The sequence below is a fragment of the Centropristis striata genome, chromosome 6 (genome assembly GCF_030273125.1).
Source record: "Centropristis striata isolate RG_2023a ecotype Rhode Island chromosome 6, C.striata_1.0, whole genome shotgun sequence".
In the NCBI taxonomy this organism is placed as follows: Eukaryota; Metazoa; Chordata; class Actinopteri; order Perciformes; family Serranidae; genus Centropristis; species Centropristis striata.
Window position 1 is genome coordinate 31015377 of NC_081522.1, and position 24272 is coordinate 31039648.

General features: G+C 39.0%; 1 protein-coding gene across 1 annotated transcript in view; it reads right to left on the reverse strand.

Moving 5' to 3' along the window:
- Window positions 1-14041, reverse strand: part of ripor1 (RHO family interacting cell polarization regulator 1) — a 52353-nt gene extending 38312 nt beyond the window's left edge. Inside the window, exon 1 of the mRNA XM_059335146.1 lies at window positions 13909-14041. Within this exon, the coding sequence (XP_059191129.1) occupies window positions 13909-13927 (19 nt within the window). The 5' untranslated portion in view covers window positions 13928-14041. The remainder of the gene's footprint in view (window positions 1-13908) is intronic.
- Window positions 14042-24272: the final 10231 nt, after the last annotated feature.

Below are 24272 nucleotides of genomic sequence, written 5' to 3' on the forward strand. Positions count from 1 at the left end.
GCTAATCTAAGTCTGTCTTGGCATGTTAAGTGTTGTTTTACCATACTGTTATGGACATGGATTTAAGCAGAGGTGGAAAAAGCATTCAGTAGGGCTGGGCAATATGGACCAAAAGTCATATCCCGATATATTTAGGCTGAATATACGATATATATCGTGATAATTTTATCGCAAAGTGAGAGCAAATTTTCAGTCAAAGTTAAATATGACACGTCACTAGCAGTTTTATTAAAACCGTTTATTTAAGTAAAACATAAATACTGTATAACAGGAGAACCTTTTTTAAAAAAAATGTTTTTAAATCAAAGCTCCATAAAGTGCACATTTAAATAAAAAATATCTTAAATAAAAATAGCCTATGAAATAAAATAGGCCAATCTTTTTCCAAAAGAAATATACTTACACGGAAAAAGAATAACGAACATTACAAAAGAACTAAATATAAAAAACCCTAGTAAGGGCAGGATTTATATTTTAAGAAATGTTTTTTTTAACTATATCGATATATGCGATATGGTCTAATTCCATATCACTTTTAACAATATATCGATATATCTTTTATATCGATATATTGCCCAGCCCTAGTATTCAGATCCCTTACTTAAGTAAAACTACTAATACTACAATGTGAAATTGACAATCTGGTCAAAAGCCTCTGTCTGGACACCCCAAACCTGAAAACCTCTGCAATGATGTAACTGCAGCTGGCAGTCTAAAAAATCTTTACCTGCTTCCTAGTTGGCCATCGGCTTGATGGTCTGTGGTACCCCTGACCCTTTAAAAATGCACTAATAGATAACACAATAAGAACAGAACAATAAAATACAGGTTCACAAGGTTTTAACAGAAAGTAGCTTTCCTATGTGTGTGTACACAGTGTCTTCTGCAGCGCACCAGGAACTCTCACACAAATGTGAGTGTGTGTACAAATTAACTATTGCAGATGGTGCACACACACAGTCGTGAAAGTTTACCTATAAGCACTCACAAATCAAACAAAAAGTACAGGTTCCCACTCGAGGTGTGAATCAGCAGAGGCCCCACGATACGACTTTATCCCGATACTTTAGTCATGATGCGATATTATTGTGATTTTAAGCATTTTGTGATATGGTGAGTATTGTGATACAATATATTGTGATTTAACTGTTTAACTTTAAATTCAATCAAGAATTGTTTGGTCAAATAAGAGAAAATTCTCAGTCTATTCATCTTACTTTTTATTTCTCCACAATGAGAGTCGAACCCACAGACTGACCAACAAAGTATTCAGTCAAACTGAACTGAACTGATATCAAACATGGACGACAACAACTGCAGCATTTTATCACACTTTCCTCAACTTTAAGCTTCACTGCTCTGTATATTTTTGAATTAAACATAAAGAAAGCTGAACTTTGCAGCGTTATTTTTCGACAACTACCCAACACGACATGCCTATAGATTCCGTAGATCTTATAGTTTCATATCATACCAGTATATCCAGTATATTCCTAAAAGTGAGCACACTACTGCCTCTGGAAAAAAACAAACATCATACTTGGCGGCCATGAATCGATATAATATTGCCATGCAAAACATCGCGATACTATTTTTTCCCCACCTCTAGTAGTATCCACAAACAGCATGCTGAGAGTGTAACAGTACATCTGTCCCAGGCTGTCAGCATAGGAGGTTCAGTTTTGTACGTCCCTCACACACTCTAATTAGAATACAATTGACTTAAATCAATTCTGAATATGCTGCACTTGTCATAATTGGGCAATTAATTTGTGCGCACACACAACACTAGTGGTGGAAAGTAACTAAGTACATTTACTCAAGTCCTGTACTTCAGTACAACTTTGAGGTACTTGTACTTTACTTGAGTATTTCCATTTTATGTAACTTTTTACTTCTACTTCACTACATTATGAGGCAAATATTGTACTTTTTACTCCACTACATTTAGCTGAAAGCTTTATTAGTTACTTTTCAGGTCGAGACTTAACAAAAAAAACATGATAGTGAAGTAATTAATTTGACATTTGTTTAAATTAAACCTCATAAGAGTATGTTAAGAATATAATGCATTTATGCTTACACAATGCATCAATAACAACCATCAAATAAAATATTTAGAATATATAAAACAATCTGAGTGGGTTCATTCTGCATAACAAGTACTTGTGATACTTAAAGTACATTTTGATGCTGATACTTTTGTACTTTTACTTCAATAAGTTTTAAATGCAGGACTTTTACTTGTAGTGGAGTAATTTCACAGTGTGGTATTAGTACTTTTACTTAAGGGATCTGAATACTTCTTTCAACACTGCACAACACATACATATTTTAACATTACAACAACAATAAATACCATTTGCCAATGTTTGGACGACCTAATTTCAATTTCATGCCTATATTTTCCAAAAGAAGTAAAAATGTCATCTTCTGCATTTCTTGGTGTCCCCTGCCGAACCAAAAATGTACTGAGCCATAACCCAAAATTGAGTGATGCATTTTTAGAAGCTTTACACCATAAACCCTCATATAAAACACCAACCTTGACAGGGCTCCGTGTCTCTGTCAGAGTCCCAGTCGAGGCAGGCCAGTGGTAGTCGGCACATTTCTCCCTCTGTCACACCCCACTGTCCCGGCTCCTACGTAATCTCCAGCTTTGTTATTAGACTTTCATGAGCTAATCAGCCAGCATCCCATCTAGTTTAATGATCCATCAGCTCCATTCAAACTTCAACAACCCCTGAAGTCCATCAAACTGTGCTGTATGTTGTGTTCCCTACCTGATCCAAACAGTGCTCCGGTCCTGCCCAATGATAACAACAGATTCCAGTCACACCATCTCCTCTGTTATTGATGTTCTCATATAAACACTGGCACTGTGGCTCTGTGCCACACACTCAGCCTTCCATACGCCTCTGTGGTGAGCGAGTGTGTGACACCACACCTATTGTTTGATGCTCTCTGGCCTCTCTCTCCCAGACCATTCTGGAAAAACACATCCACACACATACCCAAACACAGCATCCACTTAGTCCGTGCCTCTTGCACTGTTTTTGCCCCACAAGCAGGATCACCTAAGGATGGTGATGTTAGTTTTACCTGGACTGGTATAAAAAATTGCTTTGCAGATTCATGGTTTGCAGTAAAAAAAACTAAATAAAAAAAAAAACTTTGATACTGTTGATAGACTGTATTGTAGAGGTGGGAATCCCGATACTTGAGTCACGGTACGATGTTATTGTGATTTTAAGCATGTACTGCGGTACAATATATTGCAATTTAACTGTTTAACTGCATTTTATGTGCACAAAATTAAATTCCTCATTGTTTTGTCAAAAAAGAGAAAATCTCAGTCTATTCATCTCACTTCAGTCTTTTTATTTCTCCACAATGAGAGTCAAACCCACAGACTGACCAACAAAGTATTCAGTCAAACTGAACTGAACTGATATTAAACATGTATGGACGACAACAACTGCAGCATTTTATCAAACTTTCCTCAACTTTAAGATTCACTGCTCTGAATATTTTTGACTGAAACTTAAAAAAAGTCTTAACTTTGCAGCATTACAGCTACCCGTCACTATATCCTGACACACATATAGATTCATTAGATCTTCTAGTTTCATATGATACCAGTAAATCCAGTATAATCCTAAAAGTGAGCCCACTACGGCTCTACGATAATGATGGCCCACCGGCTGTCTGAACACTAAATGTCGATACTTGGCAGCCATGAATCGATACAATATTGCTGTATCTATTTTTTCCCACCTCTACTGTATTGCATGACTGTGCAATATTCATACACATCCCTGAAAGGAAGACATCTAACCAATGATATGTCAGAAATGTATAAATTAGTCTCACAGAGCCAGGCCTATCTCTGTGAGCTGTGTCACGGCAAAAAAAAAAAAAACCTTGTATTTCTTTTGAATGATCACACTCATCCTGGGCAGTGCTAAACAGGATGCAGTGACTGTGCCTCTGCTAAATAGGGGAGACAGCTTAAGGGGAGGAGAAGTTTGTCTGAGAGACGCAACCAGGGGTAGGCACCATCCACATCCGGTGAGTCAGTTGATTTATGATTGTGCCCATGTCTCAGCATATTACAGCAGGGTATAACACATAAGCTGGACACACCAAATGCCATTGGGCCAAGTAGTAGAAAGAGAGGTTAAAAAAGGCTGAATTACTAAAATTCTGAAGTGAAACTAGGGCTGGGCGATATGGCAAAAAAAATGATCACAATATATTTTTTCATATCGTCCGATCTCGATTATTATCACAATTTTTTAATATTGTTTTTTATATTGCCAGTTGTAAGTATATGTACTGAAACGTAAAGAAACTAGAGATTAGTTCCACTAGTAGTGGCTGAACTGCTAAATGCTACATGTGCTGGCTGCAGTGGCAGGCTGTGCAGACTCTGCTCACATTTTCATGCTTTCCGAATAATCACTTGGGTGGTACTTCTTCAAATAATTAAACAGATCTGTTGTTGTTAGAAAGCCCACACTGTTAATGTTTCGTTAACTTGTTTATTGAACTAAGTTTCATTCAGTAATAACTTGTTTCTCTGTAAGTTTTCATATGTTCCACGCTCTTGAATACACCATAGCTGTTGCAACACCAATGAATGCACCATACCTGTGTGCGAATTGTGCTGTGTGTTGTGAATGTTAGTTTTCTCTCGATACATCGGCGGATTGATTGTAATTTCCTTTGCTCTTTCCCATCATTCACCTGTTCCTCCCTCGTTTATTGCTCCAAGTCATGGCTGACATCTATTTCACTGCCTCAGCTCCGTGTTTAGCTCCACTTTCGGTCTTTCTGTTTACTTCTCCGGCCCACTTACGGAGCAGGAAAAGGTCGACTCTGATCGGCTGTTGTCACGCACATTTCCGAAATGTTTATTTGATTAAATATGCTCACAGCTGATCACCATAATCGACCTGAAATAAATCGTGATCACCAATTGCAATCATAAAATCGCCCAGGCCTGCTATTTACCATTGTTTTGGCACCATTCTCTCAACACTGAAGATATGTATCTTAAGTCACTACTGGTAAGGGTGGAAAAATAGCAAACCTGTCGCTATGCTGTTTATGTCCAGTAGAAGTGGTCTCTTCAACAGACTCACATTTCTTGGGTGTGTATGTGTGACCTCCTGGGATAATTGGGCTTGTGTATCTCTTCATGTAAGGAATGTCAAATCCAGAGAGGCTGGCAGATCCAAGAGCGTACACACACACACACACACACACACACACATGTATAATAATGAAACCGCTGAGTGTGATAGTGCACCTATAGTCGTGCCTCCAGGCTCAGCCGCCCTGTGTTATCTGATAGGAACTGCTACAAGGAAGGGGTCAGACAATTTTCAGTTATTTAAGTCAGAAACTCATTAATAAGAAATCATTTTGTTGAGCTTACAGGTCCAATTTAAATTGGACTCTTGATAAATGAGCTACACATGTTTCAGGCCTGTAAATGACCCCAGCAACAGCAGCGCTTCCTTTCACAGCTGTTTTAATGGTGTTTTTACAGAGTCCAAACAAAAGAATACAAGAATACAAAAGGTTGTGCTGCAAAAAGGGAGTCTGTAGTCCCATATGTATCTCTTAACCGTTAGAGGCCACTGCTACTACTGGCATTTCAACACTGATAACAATATATATTTTTTTCAAAGTAAAATAAAAGTCCAATAACAATAAAGTGATACACACATAACTGAAATTCCTGGTAGATCCGTCAAATCTGGATATGAGCTGAGCAGGATATTGTCCACTTCAAAATAAATGTACCATCAAAATGTCAGTAACTGTACAATTCTGGGAGTAATCAAACTTATAAATGATCATATAAATAATAACTACAAAAATATAAAGATCAGAGTTTTTTTTTTTTTGTTTTTTTTAAAAGGTGCAGTGTACCTGTCATGGCTTAGTTACTAATACTGATATTTTTGAGCTGTGAAATTGCTAAATTGCTACAAAAACAAGATGTTTTCAATAATTGCAATTCTTATATTTCCATTGTGAATCAAGCCATTCCATTTGGGCGCTAAGAAACAAGCCATATTCATTGGTTGTTGGTAACATACACTCACAACCACCTCATTAGGTACACCTGTTCAACTGCTCTTTAATGCAAATATCTAGTCAGCCAATAACATGGCAGCAACTCAATGCATGTAGACATGTAGACATGGTGAAGAGGAGCTGCTGAAGTTCAAAGCGAGCATCAGAATGGGGAAGAAAGGTGATTTAAGTGGCTTTGAACGTGGCATTGTTGTTGCTCTGAACAAACTGCTAACCTAACAACCATCTCTAGGGTTTACAGAGAGTGGTCCGAAAAAGAGAAAATATCCGGTGAGCCAAAATACCTTGTGGATGCCAGAGGTCAGAGGAGAAGAGCCAGACTGGTTGGAGATGACCACACCGGGTGCCACTCCTGTCAGCTAAGAACAGGAAAGTGAGGCTACAGTTCACACGAGCTCACCAAAATTGGACAATAGAGGATTGGAAAAATGTTGCCTGGTCTGATGAGTCTTAATTTCTGCTGTGACATTCAGATGGTAGGGTCAGAATTTGATATAAACAACATGAAAGAATGGATCCACCCTGCATTGTATCAACAGTTCAGGCTGCTGCCGGTGGTGTGATGGCGTGGGGGTATTTTCTTGGTTCACTTTGGGCCCCTTAATACCAAGTGAGCATGGTTTGAACACCACAGCCTCCCTGAGTATTGTTGCTGACCATGTCCATCCCTTTATGACCACAGTGTACCATCTTCTGATGGATACTTTCAGCAGGATAACGCACCATGTCACAAAGCTCAAATCTTCTCAAACTGACAGCGAGTTCACTGTACTCCAATGATGTGGTGGAACGGGAGATTGGCATGATGAATGTGCAGCCGACAAATCTGCAGCAACTGCGTGATACTATCAAGTTAAAATGGACCAAAATCTCTGAGGAATATTTCCAGCACCTTGTTGAATTTATGCTACGAACAATTAAGGCAGTTCTGAAGGCAAAAGGAGTCCAACCTGGTACTAGCAAGGTGTACCTAATGTAGTGGCTGGTGAGTGTAGTGTTGGGTAAGGGGGTGAAGTCTGGAAGTCTAGTTTAACAGCTGAACTGCTCCTACCCAACCCTGACCCTGGTCGAGAACAAAAATGGTCACAGTCTTCTCAACATTGTCATTCTTAATTGCCAGCAGACAGAAGGTGTCATATGGGATTGATGAGATTTTGCTATTTAAGTTTTAAGTCTAAGATTTAAGTTTAAAGTATTAAAGTAATTTAACAATCAAGGTGTACGGCGCCACACTGAACTCATCAGCCACATGAAATATTTAACCTGAAAGACTTGCAAGGTTTTAATATCTTTCGTTATAAAAGACAGTTCAAACAGTACCGCAAGTTACGTAAAAAACGTATGTTATTGTCAACAACATGATTCACGTTACTTAAGTTAAAAATGGTTAAAAAAGGACACGAATGCCGATATCCTGGGTGAAATATGCAGTTTGTTTGACCCATTTACCACCCTGCGGAGCATAAATTTGCTCGGCTGTCAATGGTTACTACGTCAGCAGGATGCAGCGGTCGGTAAAATACATCAATATCGCTATTTTTTTGCTGCCTGTACACACAACCTATATTGACGTTTTTGATGGAAGAACAGGCTGGAAAAAAGTTGTGATCCAACTAACAAAGTCAACTAGGGGATTCTCAACTGATGATTTGAATCATCAACGTGTAAATACCATGCACATAACTTGAGACTTTATGTGGAAATACCTTAAGTCTAAAGATGGTTATGGTCTCAAATTGAGGTCAGGTAGGTGTCTGTATGTTTAGTCTTATGTAAAGGACATCCATCTCTACCAGTAACTGTGGTGGGATCTGACTCTGCAAGAGAGGGACTATGAATGTACAAATAACAAAGTGTGCTTCAAGACTACTGGCTTCTGGTGAAATGTGCTCACTGACAACACTACATACATACTAAGCAAGGTGAATAAAGGGTCAGTCCTTGGTATTCCTCTTGAGATAATTAATGCTTCAGCTGGTGTTAATAGTTTCCTCCCACCACAACACAACTATTGCATACACAGCGTGTTCTCTCATCCTCCCACATAGTGTAAATACGGTTCAGTTTCAGAGCTCCAGGATCCTCCCTCCCTCTTATTACTGTCTTTAGAAAAAGGAAACCCAGGAGGGAGTAACATCCTGCAAGGAGGGCATGGTCAGGAAAACACTAATGCAGTTAATGGCTATACTGAGTCACAGGAATAACCCAACAGCCTGACTGCACAGATACATGCACACTTCCAGGAAAATGATACGAGTCTTATTATAAATCTAAAAAGGGCCACAGCAGTGAGGAGCATACCTGATTTTGTAGGCTTAGCATGCAACAGTAATGTTACTTTGACAACAATGAAAGTAGAAACAAGCAAGTATATCTGAGCTTATACTCAAAGAATCCAAACCAATGGCTGCCTGGGCAGTAGAAAAATGTTCCAAAGTCTTAATGGAATACTTCAGCAATTTGGGGAATGTACTTTTTTTCTTTCTTTCCAAGAGTGTAGATGAGAAGATTGATATCAATCTCGTAGCTGTGTGTTTAAGGGGAAGTATGCCAATATTACACATCAGCATGTGTTTAGAGCTGTTGGGAAGTACTACTGCATGAGTGAAAACTTTGTGCATAAAACTTTTTTGTGGCTCCAGGGAGTTGCACAAGATCAGATGAAGCACTTAAAGGGGCTTGTGGTTGGATGTGAAGACCACAAGTCTGACAATTAAAAAATCTGGAGGTGTGGAGATCGAAAAAAGTGACATCTGCAGTAGGGCTGGGCGATATGGACCAAAATTCATATCCCGGTAGTTTTAGGCTGATGTATACAATATATAGGTATTTTAAGTGTTTAGTTTAAACTCAACGTCAAAAGTAATCATCATCCACCTGTTTTATGTAAAGACTTCAAATTCAAAAACTTCCACCTTTTGCAAACAACTTCGTGTGGCTTTTCATCTGCAATCCGAAATGCCTCCAAATTACAGAACCATTCTCAGAAAGCTAAACCAACATCAGAAGATACTATATATCGGTATACCCGTATTGTCTCAGCTACATATCTCTTTCTAAAATATATCAGTACAATTTGTAATACCGATGAACTGCCCTGCCCTACTCTGCAGCCTGCTAACTTAACCACTAGAACACACTTCTTAACACCTTGCATCTTGTTTATTTAATCTGTACACAAACAGACACTCAACAAGAGTTTTAGAGGGACTTATATACCGGAACAATTTCTTGATGAACAACAGCTTAAACATGAAAAACAACTTGAATACTTGCTAAAGGATTCCGCATATGGACAACACCAGACTTCCAGGCATTAATATTCTTTATATGAAATGGTCTGCTTTCATTCACCTAAGAGGAGAAAGATTTTTTATGTCTCAATACATCAAGACCTTGAGAATTGCCTTTTTCTGTAACTGGATGGTGAGCACCACTGTTCTGAAAACTGCTGAGAAACCCCCTTATTGTCAGTATCTGCAGGAAAGTCACATCTTCTAAATCAGGCATATCCAAACTATTCCACAAAGGGCCGTGCTGCAGCAGATTTTTTGTTCCAACCAGTCAAGAACACACCTAATTCAATGGATCAGCTGTTTGAACCTTGAGATCAGTTGATTAAATGACTCGTGCCTGTTGTGCTTCTGCTTGGTTGGAAGGAAAACCTGCAGCCACATGGCCCTTTCTGTAATAGTTTGGACACGCCTGTTAAATGCTCTAGGTCTATAGTTGTAAAGTATCATTAGACTGTGATTAACCTAGAGGTCACAGCAGGTCACTTTGTACACTGAGGTCAAGTTTGAAGAAATGCTCTCACTACAATGAAACCAATGACGTCACAGTGACTATGTTCACTATTATTGTACAGTCAATATAATGGACTAACACTCATACATACAGTAAGACACTCAAGTCTTGAAATACAACACACAAATGCCACAAACAGTGATGACGGTTCAATAGTTCAATAGTGTAGCTTTCACCACTGCAGTCACACCGACTCAAACGCACCAAGTGTATAGAGAAAAGTGGAGAAACATTGATCAGGAATAATAGTGAAAATTAATATTGCTTGTCATTGTAAAATATTTACTTTCTGCTGTGAACTGAAATTGAAAATTGGAGGGAGCACAGCTGAATATTATCGCCAAATTCTGTAACCCTCCTGTTGTATTACGGGTCAAAGTGACCCATTTCAAAGTTGAAAAAAACGTTTAAAAAAAAAAAAAAATGTAGTTAAAATTATTTTTTTCGGGATGAAACTTCTTCCTCTTGGCTTAATAAAGATATATATAGAGAGAAATACTTCAAAAAACATTTATGTCATGTAAAATTAACATGCATTTAAAAAAAAAAAAGAAAAACGAGTGAATTATCCTAATTGAACCATGATCTTTGAGAGGTAAAGAACACCATTGCACTAAATATATATTGAAATGGTTTGTAATGGAGTTAATAATTAAATATAAACAATGTTTATTGGGATTTCTGGTTTCTGACACTTATGCATGATTAAACATGTCAAATTGACCCAGGAACATTTTTGCTGTTCCTGAGAAACGAACATAAGAGGAGGGTTAAACTGCCATTTCATATGAGACAAAGGCATCATCAAACTGTGTCAAGAAGTAAAGCTGTGTGCAATTGTGTAATTTCTCACATAAGTGAAAACACACTGTGAAAGGGTCACATGTGTAACTATGATAAGACAGAGAAGGAAATAACATTAAGACAGCTAAACTGATGAAACCCAGGAGTTGTCAGGAACATTAATAGATTGGACAGTCATGGTCACATTTGTCTAGTCAGCTACAATTTAACATTACAAAGCTGTCTGTAACTATAACAGCTGTGACAGTTGGGTTGGCCACCAAAAGACCATTAATTCAGCCATTATCGTTTGTTCCACAAATTAATTAACTTTTAAAAAGGTTGGTATGGGTTAGGGCTGGGAGACATATCGGTATTACGAATCATACCCATATATTTTAGAAAGAGTTATATAGTTGAGACAATACCGCCATACCGCTTATACAGTCCTGGGCGTCGGTACGGCTTGGGTGCTTTTAAGAGTGTGGGACATATGAAAACTTACAGAGAAACAAGTTATTACTCAATGGAACTTAGTTCAATAAAGAAATTAGCAAAACAAAACAAAAACCCTCAGGACTGTAAAGTAGTTCACTGAGTTATTTTATATTTTTCTATGTTCATCTTATTTAATTTGCTTTGTTATGTACTTCGTATGTTGATAAAATATCAAACTAATCTCTAGTTTTAGTTTTAAGTACAGATGATTTAAAACTGGCAGTTTAAAAACAATATAAAAAATTGTGATAATAATCAAGATAGGACGATATGAAAAAAAAAATTGTGATACATTTTTTTGCAATATCCCCCAACCCTACTGATATACAATATCTTTTGATGTTGTCTCAACTCATGACGACTATTTGTTTGCTCCTCTCTGCACATGAGCAAGCTAGTTCCTAAGAAAAAAAAAAACAATGGTACTGTAATTTGGAGGTATTTCGGTTTTCGGATTGCAGATCAAGAGCAACTTAATCTGATGAAATTGCTTCAAAAAGGTGGAAAGTTTTGAATTTGATCAAGTCTTTAAATAAAACAGATTGATGATGATTTCTTGTGGCGTTGAGTTAAAACTAAACTCTTTGCACATTTTGTTTAAAATACCAATATATATTGTATATCGCCATTCCACCTAAAGATACTATGAGTTTTGGTCCATATCGCCCAGCCCTAGAATGGGTCCATTCAATTCAGAGGAAATTCTCACCAAAAACCTTCTAGCAACACATAAGGGAATATCTAAATAGCTAAGGGTAAACACTTAGAGATCAGCGGGGGTTTCCCCTACCATATCCTGAGAAAATCCTTGGTGGTGAGGTGAGGGTAGGGCAGCCTTGGCCTAAGTGGTTTAATGTAATCAGGTACAGTACTATTGGCAGAGACAGGACTTTGGTGCTAATTTTCTCTTTTTCAATAAGAAACCTGCTGAGTTGATTTGCTTTGGAAACTCTACACTTCCTCAATTTGTACTTGCCGTCATGCTGACTTCAGCATAACATATACACATTTATAGCATTGATTTAATCAGGACAACATTCGTCCCTCTTACTCTCTCTCACACACACACACACACACACACACACACACACATTTTTTAAACTAGCCTTCACTATGGCCTTTCTTTGTCCTAAATCATAGAGTATGTGGTGGTTTGGTTTAAGTCTGGCCCACAGCACAGACAAATCGTTGACAATATGAAAGGAAGTTGCAGTGCTTTAGTACAGATTTCCTCTTTGTGTTTCCACAGACAGCGTCTCCTTGGTGATATAAGGCGCAGGTATGATAACACCAAGGAAGAATGTTGTTGATCTAAAGAAATTCTAAATTAGGAAATACAGACATGATTTGACAAACTCCAACTGTTGAAGCCTCATAATGGCTTCAGTTGAACTTCCCAATGGATCTTTACACTGAGCTAGGATTGTGGATTTCATTTGATTCATCACCAACACTGAAATCGCATTAGGAGTCTCTTAACAGATAGTATGGACAAGAGGAACAATCGCAGTAACCAAAAACTCTATCAATGTACCTTACATAGGAGCATGTCAGTATTGTTACAAGCAGTGGTGGAAAAAGTATTCCAATCTCTTACTTAAGTAATAGTACTAATACCACACTGTGGCAAATTACTCCTCTACAAGTAAGTCCTGCATTCAAAACTTACTGAAGTAAAAGTCAGCATCAAAATGCAACTAAAGTATCAAAAGTAAAAGTACTCATTATGTATAATGAACCCACTCAGATTGTTTTATATATTCCAAAATATATTATTGGATTATTATTATTATTGATGCATTTATGTAATCAGCTTTTAATTGTCTCAATGTAAGGCTAACTTTAACTACTTAATATACTGTTATGAGATTTAATTTAAAAAAAAAAAGTGTAACCACTTTAAATGTATCATGTTCAAGATTCAAGAGTCTTTATTGTCATTATACAAGACAACAAGATTTCCTTCAGACTCACAGCTTAAAGACATACAATTAGTTAAAAAGACACACGCTAGAATAAAAAAATAAATAGATATGACTGTACATGATATAAAAAGAATGTAATGTATATAAAGTGCACTTGGTGGATGTTTTAGGTCAAATCTCGACCTGAAAAGTAACTAAAGCTGTCAGCTAAATGTAGTAAAAAGTACAATATTTACCACAAAATGCAGTAAAGTAGTAGTAGTTGTTACATAAAATGGAAATGCTGAAGTAAAGTACAAGTACCTCAAAACTGTAATAAAGTACAGTACTTGAGTTAATGTTCTAAGTAACATTCCACCACTGGTTAGAAGACAGACAAAAAAAATAGGAACCTATTCCCTGAACTAAATTTAAAAAATCTGGATATTAGGAACAAGGTAGTGAAACCCAGTGGCAGTGGCGTGGTCCTTTAAAGAGGAGTAACCAGAAGTATCTATTCATTACTAGGAGGAACACCACGGACCGATTTAAAACAGTAAGAAAAAGTGCTAAAAAATAATAAATAATACAAAGGGAGGGACATCCATTGAATTCTACTGGATATGACAAACAACTGTCACTGTCACAGCTTTTGTTTTGAGGTGTTTGGATTAAACCCTTCAACCATCAACTGATAATAAGTTACAAACCTGTTAACCAGCAACTGATAGTTCATCCTGACAAACAGAGAGTTAATTATTAGAGATGAGCCAGTCTCACTGAGCTGCACCACACTGCTTCATACCTCCATATCCACTGTACATGGTCACTTGTGGGAGATGTCAAGTCTATCCAGCGAGGGGTCCTCCCAATTCCAGAAGTATCAGCTCCAAGTGGAATCTTAGTCGCTGCTCTTTCTGATCACTCACTGACTTTTCAGTCACTCACTCTTTGGTTATCTGCTTCACTTTTCTCTTTATCCCGTCTATTTCCCCTTTTCTCTGCCCCCCATATCCACTGTCACGGTTGTTAATCCGTTCGTCCAGTAACCTACTGATCCTCTCTCTCTCTCTCTCACATACGCTGATAAGAAGAGGAGGGGGAGGAGGAAAAGGAAAAAGCAAGGCGGACCTCCCTCCTCCTCATCCCTGCTGACATCACTGGTTTTTCCTGCCCCTCCTTCTCCCTGTTGAACATATTGTTTCAGACCACACACACACACACCCACACCCACACAAAATATAGTTCCTCAACATCCCCCTACCAAAGTATCAATATCCAGTTTTCCAAACAGAAGTCATTGTAAGACATCATTGCAGATTCTTTTTTTTTTTTTACTTCATGAGGAAGGACCTACAACAACTTTAACATCATCCAGCCTTCCTGATGGATTACTTTTAGCCACTGCAGGAACTTAACATACCATCAAACCAGAGTCAGGGCTTCTACCTACCTCGAACGTTATAAAAAGGTACTGAAAGTATTTCAACACTATTCATATTCTAAAGATATCTTGCGTTATGTGTCTGTCACCCCCCCTATCAGTCAGTCAGTCATTTCCCCTGACCCCACTTCATCGTCCTCCACAGCTTGTTCTCCAGTCAAAAACGTCAGTATAGGTCGTGTGTAAAGGCAGCGAAAAAACAAGCTATATTAACGTATTTCACCGTCCGCTGTAATGATCCACTGCCATATGCTGACTTAGTAGTTATTGACAGCCAAGAGAAGTTTAAAAAGTGGATTCACACATTTGGTAGGATGCTGGCGTGGTGGATGGGTCGAACACACTGCAGACTTTTTTACCCAGTAACTTGCAGCAGTCCCATGACCCCTAAATATTTCACTTCCGACATTTCCGTGCATTTATTTACTGTTTAAACTTTCATTTATAACGCCTTACCAGCCCAAAACCTAGGTCAGTGGTTTTACAAGTATTCCAACCTAAAAGACAGAACCTCTTCTGTGTCAGTTCCAAAAATTACAGCACGTATGTACGTATCGCGGTTCGCGTTTCACAGCTCGCGGTACACTGCAGCATTCTAAGAATAGCACACACTCGCGGTTGTATAAAGGCTGCAGTTTCTGTGGATTTATGTTGTAGAACCACTGACCTAGGTTTAGGGCAAAAAATGTCCTGGTAAGGCGTTATAAAAGACAGTTAAAACAGTAAATAAATGTACATAAATGCCGGAAGTGAAGTAGTTACAAGTGACTACCGCAAATTACTTAAAAAACGTGATTCACATAACTCAAGTTAAAAATAATTTACCCTTGTTTTGTTTTTTTACACGGGAAGTGAACCCCACTCTCCTGGGTGAAAGCCTGCCGTTTGTTCGACCCATCCACCACCCCAGCCTTCTTAACTTCACTTGGCTGTCAATCACTACTCCATCATCTAGATGGGGGCGGGCGCATTACAGCAAATACAGGGAAACTACGTAAATATAGCTAATTTTTCACTGCCTGGACACACAACCTATACTGACATTTTTGAGGGAAGAACAGGCTGTAATATACCCATCTTACAGAAATCACTGTGTAGTTTTTTGGCATCTGATGCCTCATGGAGTTTTCATTCAAACATCACATCCAGGAAACAGCACACCTCCCCAATGCAGTCCCGTTCATTTGTCGGTCTTTACACCTGCTTACAGCATCAAGTCCAACTAGCAGTGTTTTTGTTGTTTAGAAACAGTGAAGACAGAGAACACTTAAAAGTAACATTTTCTTCAGCAAAGATCAACATAATTTTATAGTAAATGTTACTATTTTTTCCACTAGAATGAATCATTACCCCAATTCTCTGAATAAAAAAAAGACTTGTATAGTGTGTACAGCCTGCTGTAGACAGAGGAGCCAGCTTGGTGTTTATCTGTGATGAGCAGGAAAGCAGCTGCTATTTAACTGACCCTCGAACAATAGAAGCATCTGACACTTACAATTAACATGTTCAAGGGTTATCTCCTTATCTCTCACACAAGGATGTAGTTGGGATTTTTGTTTTTTGATAGTAAACAACAGATACAGTCTAAGAGATTTTAAGACGGAGTATCATCACTGTGTTTACAGCTTCTGCTGCGAAGTGATTAATCAGTCACACCTTTAATGATGCTGTATAAAACTGAAGATATATCTGGGCTGCTGGTGAAAGTTTTCTGGCTATTAACACAAATTCAGGATAGGGGTGGGCGATATAGGCAAAAAAAAGTAATCTAATTTATTTTTAAAAAAATCCCATAATGATAATTTGACAATATATTTTAAAATGTGATTGCTTTACAAAAAAAAAAAGATGTTACAATTCTTGCTAAACCAGGACATCTCTGGATGGACAACGTCAACAAAGTCCCGAACAACAGCTCTTGTGTATTTTCTTTAAACTCAAGCATTCAAGAGACTCCCAGTTAAACTTCAATGTAACCATTCAGGTTCTCTCTCCTGAGGTAAAATGTGCAGCATACAAGCACATTATTATTTCTTAATATTGTTAACAAAGTGACTTTCATGCACCTGTCCTCTATGCGCCTTTCATTTGTTTTCTTTTTGAGATATTATAAAATACTCGATAATGTAAAACTGCACATCGTCAACAATATTATCGCAGACGATATGTATTGCCCACTTCTAATTCAGGGTTGACTCCAAGTGACATCATTAAGCCTGGCCGTGGCAGCATTTTGCTGTTCAAATGTTGGAATGCAAATGGTTTTTGGTGGATAGTGAATCAATGAATCGACAGACATTAACTTTAAAAGATCAGTGTCTTTTCTTTCCCAGACACAATAGGCTCGTAGCCTCTCTGTCCTCTATAACCTACTATTTCCTCAATGGCCCTCAATGGTTAGGCACCTAACCCGCCACACATCTTCCCGGGCGCAGTTATGTGCTGCCCACTGCTCCTTGTATGGCGTGTTCACTTGTATGTAAAAAAAACAAACGGGTGGGTAAAAAAAGGATGGGTAAAATGCAGAGGATACATCTTAATCTTAATAAAGACCTTCAGTAAAAGACAGGCCCTTTGGATTAAATTCCTCCCACTTTCACCAATATTTTGCATAGAAGAATAAATCCAACCAAGCAGCACTTTCTATTGCAACATTTAATGCAAATTAACGGTAAGACCCCTGCGGGCCTCACAATACCTCTTAATGTTCTTTCAGCCCGTCACTGAGACAAACTAGCTTGTTCACATTCTGAGAGCTCGGGGCTCCTCTCTTCTTCTTTGAGTTGGTTAATCTGTCACTGGTAAATTTACCCAGGTTTTATCAGGGGTCACAGCTGACTCATTTCCACTTTCTTTTACACATTTTTTTTCTATAATAAATCAAAATTCAGCATTATTTTGACAGCCCTAATTGAGACATAAATCCAATGCAATTGCAAGAACTTAATGTGGAGGTAAAATCAAAGCTGAGCATTGACTACAGTTTCAGAAACACTGAATCAAATTTCATAATATTAAGCCTATATTCACTTTCAAGTTTATTGGAATTAATTAACTAACTAATTAATCTAATTTCAAATAGTGCTCTTCACATTCAGCTTTTGTGCAGTTATGCAAATTAAAGAATTCAAGTTAGTCAGTTTAAAAAAAAATTCTGCTTACTCATCAACCAACACACACACACACACATACACACACACACGCACACGCACAGCTGAAATCAAGCCGCATTCTTTACATTCCTGCCATAATTGTAGAGCAGGTGCGCTTGTTTCCCTTCAACTTTTTCTACATCTTCCTCCACCATTGATGTTTTTTGTTCCTTCACCTATTGGATCCTATTGTGTTTTATGTAAAATGCTCCAGAATGTGAAGAAGGGGACAGTGTTCATTGTTCCTCACCAAAACCATTATGTGCATTGTTGAGTTCTTAACAAAAGTGTTTAATGCATTTACTTTCTCAAAAATAATTTTAAAAAAGCTGCACTACTTGAGGTCAGAAACTCTACAAGATACTCTCAGGACTTTATCATGGAGATCTCCAATTAACATTAACATCACATTGGAAGACCATCAGGAGGAAACAGGAGGAATGATTACAGCAGGTTAAAACTGTTTCAATTAACAAGTGGTACCTGACAACATCTTGAGGGGATGGGATGTTAGGAGATGAGCACATCAGTGAATCCTACACCTGCTTTATCTTCCCTTTTCTCCTCTCCCTTCTTTTGTACCTACATCAATATATACTTGTGAAGGCAGTTCACCCCAACTTTCTGTTCTCCCTCTTTTCTGTCATCAAACATATTAATCATGGTTTTACATACTCCTCAACCCTTCTTTAAAGAAGTCCCATTCTGTATATGCATACAACTATTTTTATTGTATATAAATATCATTTGCAGTTACAGTACTTCCTGTCCAAGGTGACAGCTTCATCATGTGGTGAGACCTCCCTCTGCTGGTGCATTCAGGGTCACTCCAAAACTCCAGCAGCATTTGGAATCTAATTAAGAAACAACCAAATCCACATTGTCCTCTTTCCAACTCACATACCTGCTAATTGCTTGTTGCTGTACTTTGTTTTTCTATTCTGACAACATACTGTACCACTGGGGAGCTTCCAAAGGTTACTGAAGTGGAATGGCTAGTTCAGAAACAGTGATAAAAGTGTACTGTTAAAAGGAGATGGATATAAAACCACTGGTACAGTAATTTGGCAATGCTTATGAAATCTATTGCTCTCATTAATTCAGAAATGTTGTTTTCCTATGACCACTTTTGGTAAGTACCAACCACTGGAGACCCAGTCATCTAGTCATTACAATTTGGCCTTTAACAAAGTTACTCAGATCCCTCGTGGACGAAATGTTCACTTGCTGCCTCATATATACCACCACATCAGTGTTATTCACTGTCATTGGTTATAATATGTATTATGGCTGAGCTGATTTAACAAGGTGGAATCAAAACTCTGCAAGAGGTCAACAACATTAACAACTTACTGTTGACAGGTGCATCTTGTCTAGCAGCTCCTCAAACTCTGACGTACCAGCTTTTTCAGGGTACCGATCGCAGCCTATATTTTAGGCACTCAGAAATGCACAACAATTATTACTTATTCTAATTTAACTTAGCTGCATTGTGGGTATGCGGGTGGATTAACACCTCAAGGAACTAAGCATCCTTGCCTTGCATCGCTTGTCGAGTTGACGGCGACTAAACCATCAACCCCATCAGGTTTAACTTGATGAGGAGGGTGGGTGAACACCCAGCAGGACGATAAAATAAGACCTGTCAAAGGGTGGATGAATTCATCAAGAGTCAACAGCCATCCAGATCTGGAGAGGAGATGGACACCACCAGATGATCTCGTCTATTAAAAGATTTATGATGATTACACCAGACAACCACATACTGGATTGGTCGTGGCCCGGGTTAACAACGACTGCGTCCACCATTGCATCGCAGGATGGAATCGAAGTTGGACAAATATGACAAAGACACTCCTTTGAAGCCCCCATTAAAATATACTCTCTGGGAAAACCCTGACTCTTCTTCTGCAGGGGGTAATATGCTAAATTATACCTTGATTGGGAGGGGTTCAGGGCTTTGCAGCAGAGCATCAAAAACAGTAATAACGCATTTTATCTGGAGGTCTGTGTGACCTGTTTCCTATTCCCTGGAGAGGGTTATTTTTAACCTTACTGGGAATGTTAGCAGAGCACCACAATGCCCGGCTCATATGGAATTTTACACGTATACGCTGGTGCCAGCAGTCTGAAAAATTCTGGTCTGATCTGTGTAACTGATCACCTGCAGCTGTTAAAACCTCAACGTTGCGGTGTTGCTGTGAACATGCAGACCATTATTTACTACACGCAATACATCGATTGGTAAATACCTCATACACTTTAAAAAATCCAAAATATCCCTTTAGTAGGGGTGGGAATCCTGGGAGGCCTCATGATGTGATTTTATCCTGTTACTTTAATCCAGATACGATATTATTGGAATTTTAAGCATTTTGCGATACGGTGAGTATTGCGATACAATATATTGCGATGTTTATGATCAGCGGAGACGTTGTGCATAATTAGCCATGCTGTTTTGTTTATGATCAGTGGCAGACTTTGTGCACAGTTAGCGACAGCGGTCACAGTTGCATCTCCCATGTTTAATCCGTTGCGTATGTGATCACGGTCGAAACTGCGGCCTTTTTGTAATGGAGACACGCTGAGTGAGAAGATATTTGAGAGGGCGTAGCCTGAGGTTTTCTTAGTGGCCACTCTTACCCCTAAAGAAAACATGGCTATTGATACTTGGCGCCCATGAATGGATATAATATTGCCACGCAAAATATTGCAATACTATGCTGTTTCGATTTGTTCCCCCTCCTCTACCCTTATATCATATCAGTTTAGAAATTCTGGCACTACAAAAACAATCAGAAGTCATAAAATACTCATTTTAACTGATCATTTGCTAAACCCCACCCTGAAACTGTACTGTCCAATCAAAGTGAAGCAACAGCAACTAAACACAAAAGGTAGATCTTTGAATTTCTCCACATATTGCAGCTATGCATTGGGGTTCTGGTAAGAGGGAGACTTCTGAGGGTTCTGTTCTTTAGTAGGAGGAGGATCATGAGGTGGGGTCAGTTTAGTATTAATATGTTCTTCTGTCACTATGTTTCTCCAAGTAACTATATTGCTTGTTATTTGCTGGGAGGGCTTTATTGTGAAGCAGCAGCAGGAAGTGTAGCCTTTACAAATGCCAAATCAACACTCAACAGAAAAGCTGGGACAAACTCTGTACCACCCTGTACCACACTGTACTGCACCACACTGTACTGTACTGCACTAGTTGATCAAACAAATCATTTATTCATATTTCATTCTGCTCAAGTAGAATGAGCTTGGTAATGAGCTGACAGACTGCTCCTACATCACCAAGCATCACATGACTGGCTCTGTGACTGTGACAGTGTGTGTGTGTGTGTGTGTGTGTGTGTGGACCCCTGTGAAGTGGGGACTTTCTGGTTAATCTCCAGCTGGTCAATAAGCAGCTTAACTGTCACTGGAGTGCAGCAGGCTAATTACTAGTTTGTTGCCAGTCTAATATAGTTCAGAGCCACACATAACCATATGAACCATACATACAGAAAATAAGCTCTACATTAACAGCCATGTTAAAACATATTGGAGGATTTCGATTATGTCTTTCAGTTTGGTTGGCAATGTATCAAATGTGGCAATTCTACTTCCCATCAAATATTAAATGTGTTTTAGGCGTGAATGTTTCAAAGACCAAAACGTTTTTATTCAAGTGGTGATTCAAGAGTGCAGGTGCGGTCAGTATACCTGTGTCTGTGAGTCTACTGCTGGGCCAGTGCGCAGCATGTGCACGCAGGGAAACTGTGTCATTAGGTTAACCCTTCATGGAAGGTTAAGCTGCTGCATGTGCAGGTATACAGACACACAGAGCAGATGCTCCAGTGATGGTTTAATCTGTGAACACAACCTGCTGATAATGTTACACAAGTGTCAAAGACTGAGGCAACTGAGGTGAGAATGGGGTCCAAAATGTTAACAAAACTCAGTCTACAGGCATGCTAGGTGCTCTGTCAAGATGTAGTTAGACCCTGTGGTGATTCCAGCAAAAGTATTATCATTATTTTACCATTTAACAGTCGTAACAGTGTAAAGGAAGATTTTGTCCAAGTGTAACTTCTTAGATCAAGGTTGTTCACCTCAAGGTTGTTCGCTCAGAAAAGGACAGGTACATTCTGAGCTGCTACCTGAGCCGCTAACTGGTAAAGTTTGGCGGATCTTGGGCGGATCCTCTCTCCCAAGCCACACCCACAGAGGCTCACTAGAGGGAATAGTTCCTAATGGAAACACGCCTTTGTATTCCATTTGGGACCCTAGTCCAAGTGATTCGTCACCAGGGTACACTCTAAACTGATTGGCTGGCACTTTTGTGAGTGCTGAAAGTTGCAGCAGCTATTGACTGAAGCAGTAACCTGGTAGCCCACCAAAATTGCTGCCCTATCTCTCAGACTTGACTCCTTTATCAGGCTGTGTCCTCCTCAAGTCCTACCCACCTGTTGACCTCTGAACAGGGCAATATGATTGCCAGTTTGTCAGCTGTAGAGGCTCTATAAAATATCCAGCCTCACCAGTCACCTCAAGGCCTTTAAACACCACATAAGGACATATAAAGATCTTTTTCCCCAAGACCCAATATTATTCTACTCTCACTGGCAAAATCACCGCATACATTCTGTATTCCATCATCAACCAGCTACTGCGCCCTCATCCTACAGGTACATGTCAGCTGGAGTGCTGCTTCTCCCCTGGGGATGCTCCCCATGTCACAAAGCTAGTCACCAAAGCCAAGACTTACACCTGTTCTCTGGACCCCATGCTCACGGCCTGGACATGCCTACCTACCCTGTGCCCCTTCATGACGGACATTATCAACTCCTCCCTGGCATTTGGCAAGGTACCCAATTGGCATTAGGAGATTGCAATGGTGTACTTGGACAGGCCCCATGTATGTGCAGAACTCCAGGGTTTTCACTCCCACAATCGTCCACCTTCACTGGCTCCCAAGAAAAGTCTCATCCCAGGAATCTCCTCTGACTCAGGTCTGCTCACCACCTCCACGCTAGATTGCAGACTTTTTTTGCGACAGAGCCTTCAGTGTGGCAGCCCCTACCCTTTGGATCTCTCTTCCAGCAAAAATCCATAAGGGAAGAGTCACAGATGCTCAAAACAAGTATTGGTAGACATTTGGCTCCTGTTCATTTCCATTTTACGTCAGGGAAAAGGCTAATTTTTACATTGTGTCAAGATAAACTTTGATGAACTTTGACTAGTTAATATCGCCTTGGTTACTCACTTGCATGTGCGAGTGGGCCTTAATGCTCCATCTATGGACATTTTCAAAAATCTCCTGACGACCTTCCTGTTCCTGTTCACCGAGCCTATCCAGCAAACAATCCTACTACTATTTTCTGTTCCGTGTTTCTCATTATATGAAAAGCATCCCTGGGTTCACTTAAAGGATATAAAAATGCAAGCCATTATTATATAATTATTATTATGAACCTATTTGCATTTGCAGGTTTCTGCTGCTACAATTACACTGGCAGGGCAGTGTATGCAATTGACTCATAATGGATTGAATAAACATGGCCCAACACTGAGTGGGCACAGAAGTAAGTGGGATGGATTTAATCCAATTGTGCAAGTTTATTTAATGTCTTCAGAGCTTGAGTCAGAAATAATGGCTCTTCAGTAAATCTATCTATCTAACTCTTTTTGGCCCCGCTGTGATTTATCTCTTGTATAAATGCTCTTCATTACCACCACTTTTTTCTAAAACACCTGACTCATTTGTTCAAGTAAAGTATTGTTTCAGACACCTCTACCTAAGTATTTACAACCTGTAAAATCACATGCACTTAAGCAAAAAAACAAAAACAGGCTTCCTCATTCCTCATACATGTTTATCAGACCTCTTCGGGCTGCCAGGAAAAAAAGAAAAGATAGAAAGTTCTCTGACACACAAGTTAGTTGCAGCTTTGCTTCAGCATGACATCATCCAACTGCACTGACTAATCCCACACAGGCAGGGACACATTCTGTCGCTGGTAGAATACACTGTAGTGTTTACTGGCTAGTTTACCGTTCAACTCAAGCAGTGACATAAGGGGGAAAATGACTGGTGCTGAAGCTCACCCTCAAAGAGTACAAACAACCATTTGTTATTTTAGTATTTAATAAACCTTGAAAATCTATAATTTTCCAAATCAAAAATTGGTCAGACAAGGTTCATCCACTTATGTATTTCTTCCATAGGGAGTACTGCATGTCTTTCACTCCCTGTCTGTTGCTATGGCTTTACTATGGTCTAACAGGCAACAGGCCTTGTAATCCTTTTATAATCTCTCTCACCTGAACCACCTGCGTTTGGAGTCGGGATGGGCATTTGGAAGAAACCTGCCAATTAATTGCTATGTTTTTATACATTCTCCAGTATGTATAAAAACACGCATACATGGGCAAAATAAAAGATATATATACAGTACTATGCAAAGGCCTCTTTTGATAACAGACGGTTTTATTTTGAAAGGACGAAAAGAGACTTCCTGTCGATTGTAAAATTAACTCAAGTGAGGTGATACTGTAAAGATAACGTCAAGGAGTTCAATGTTT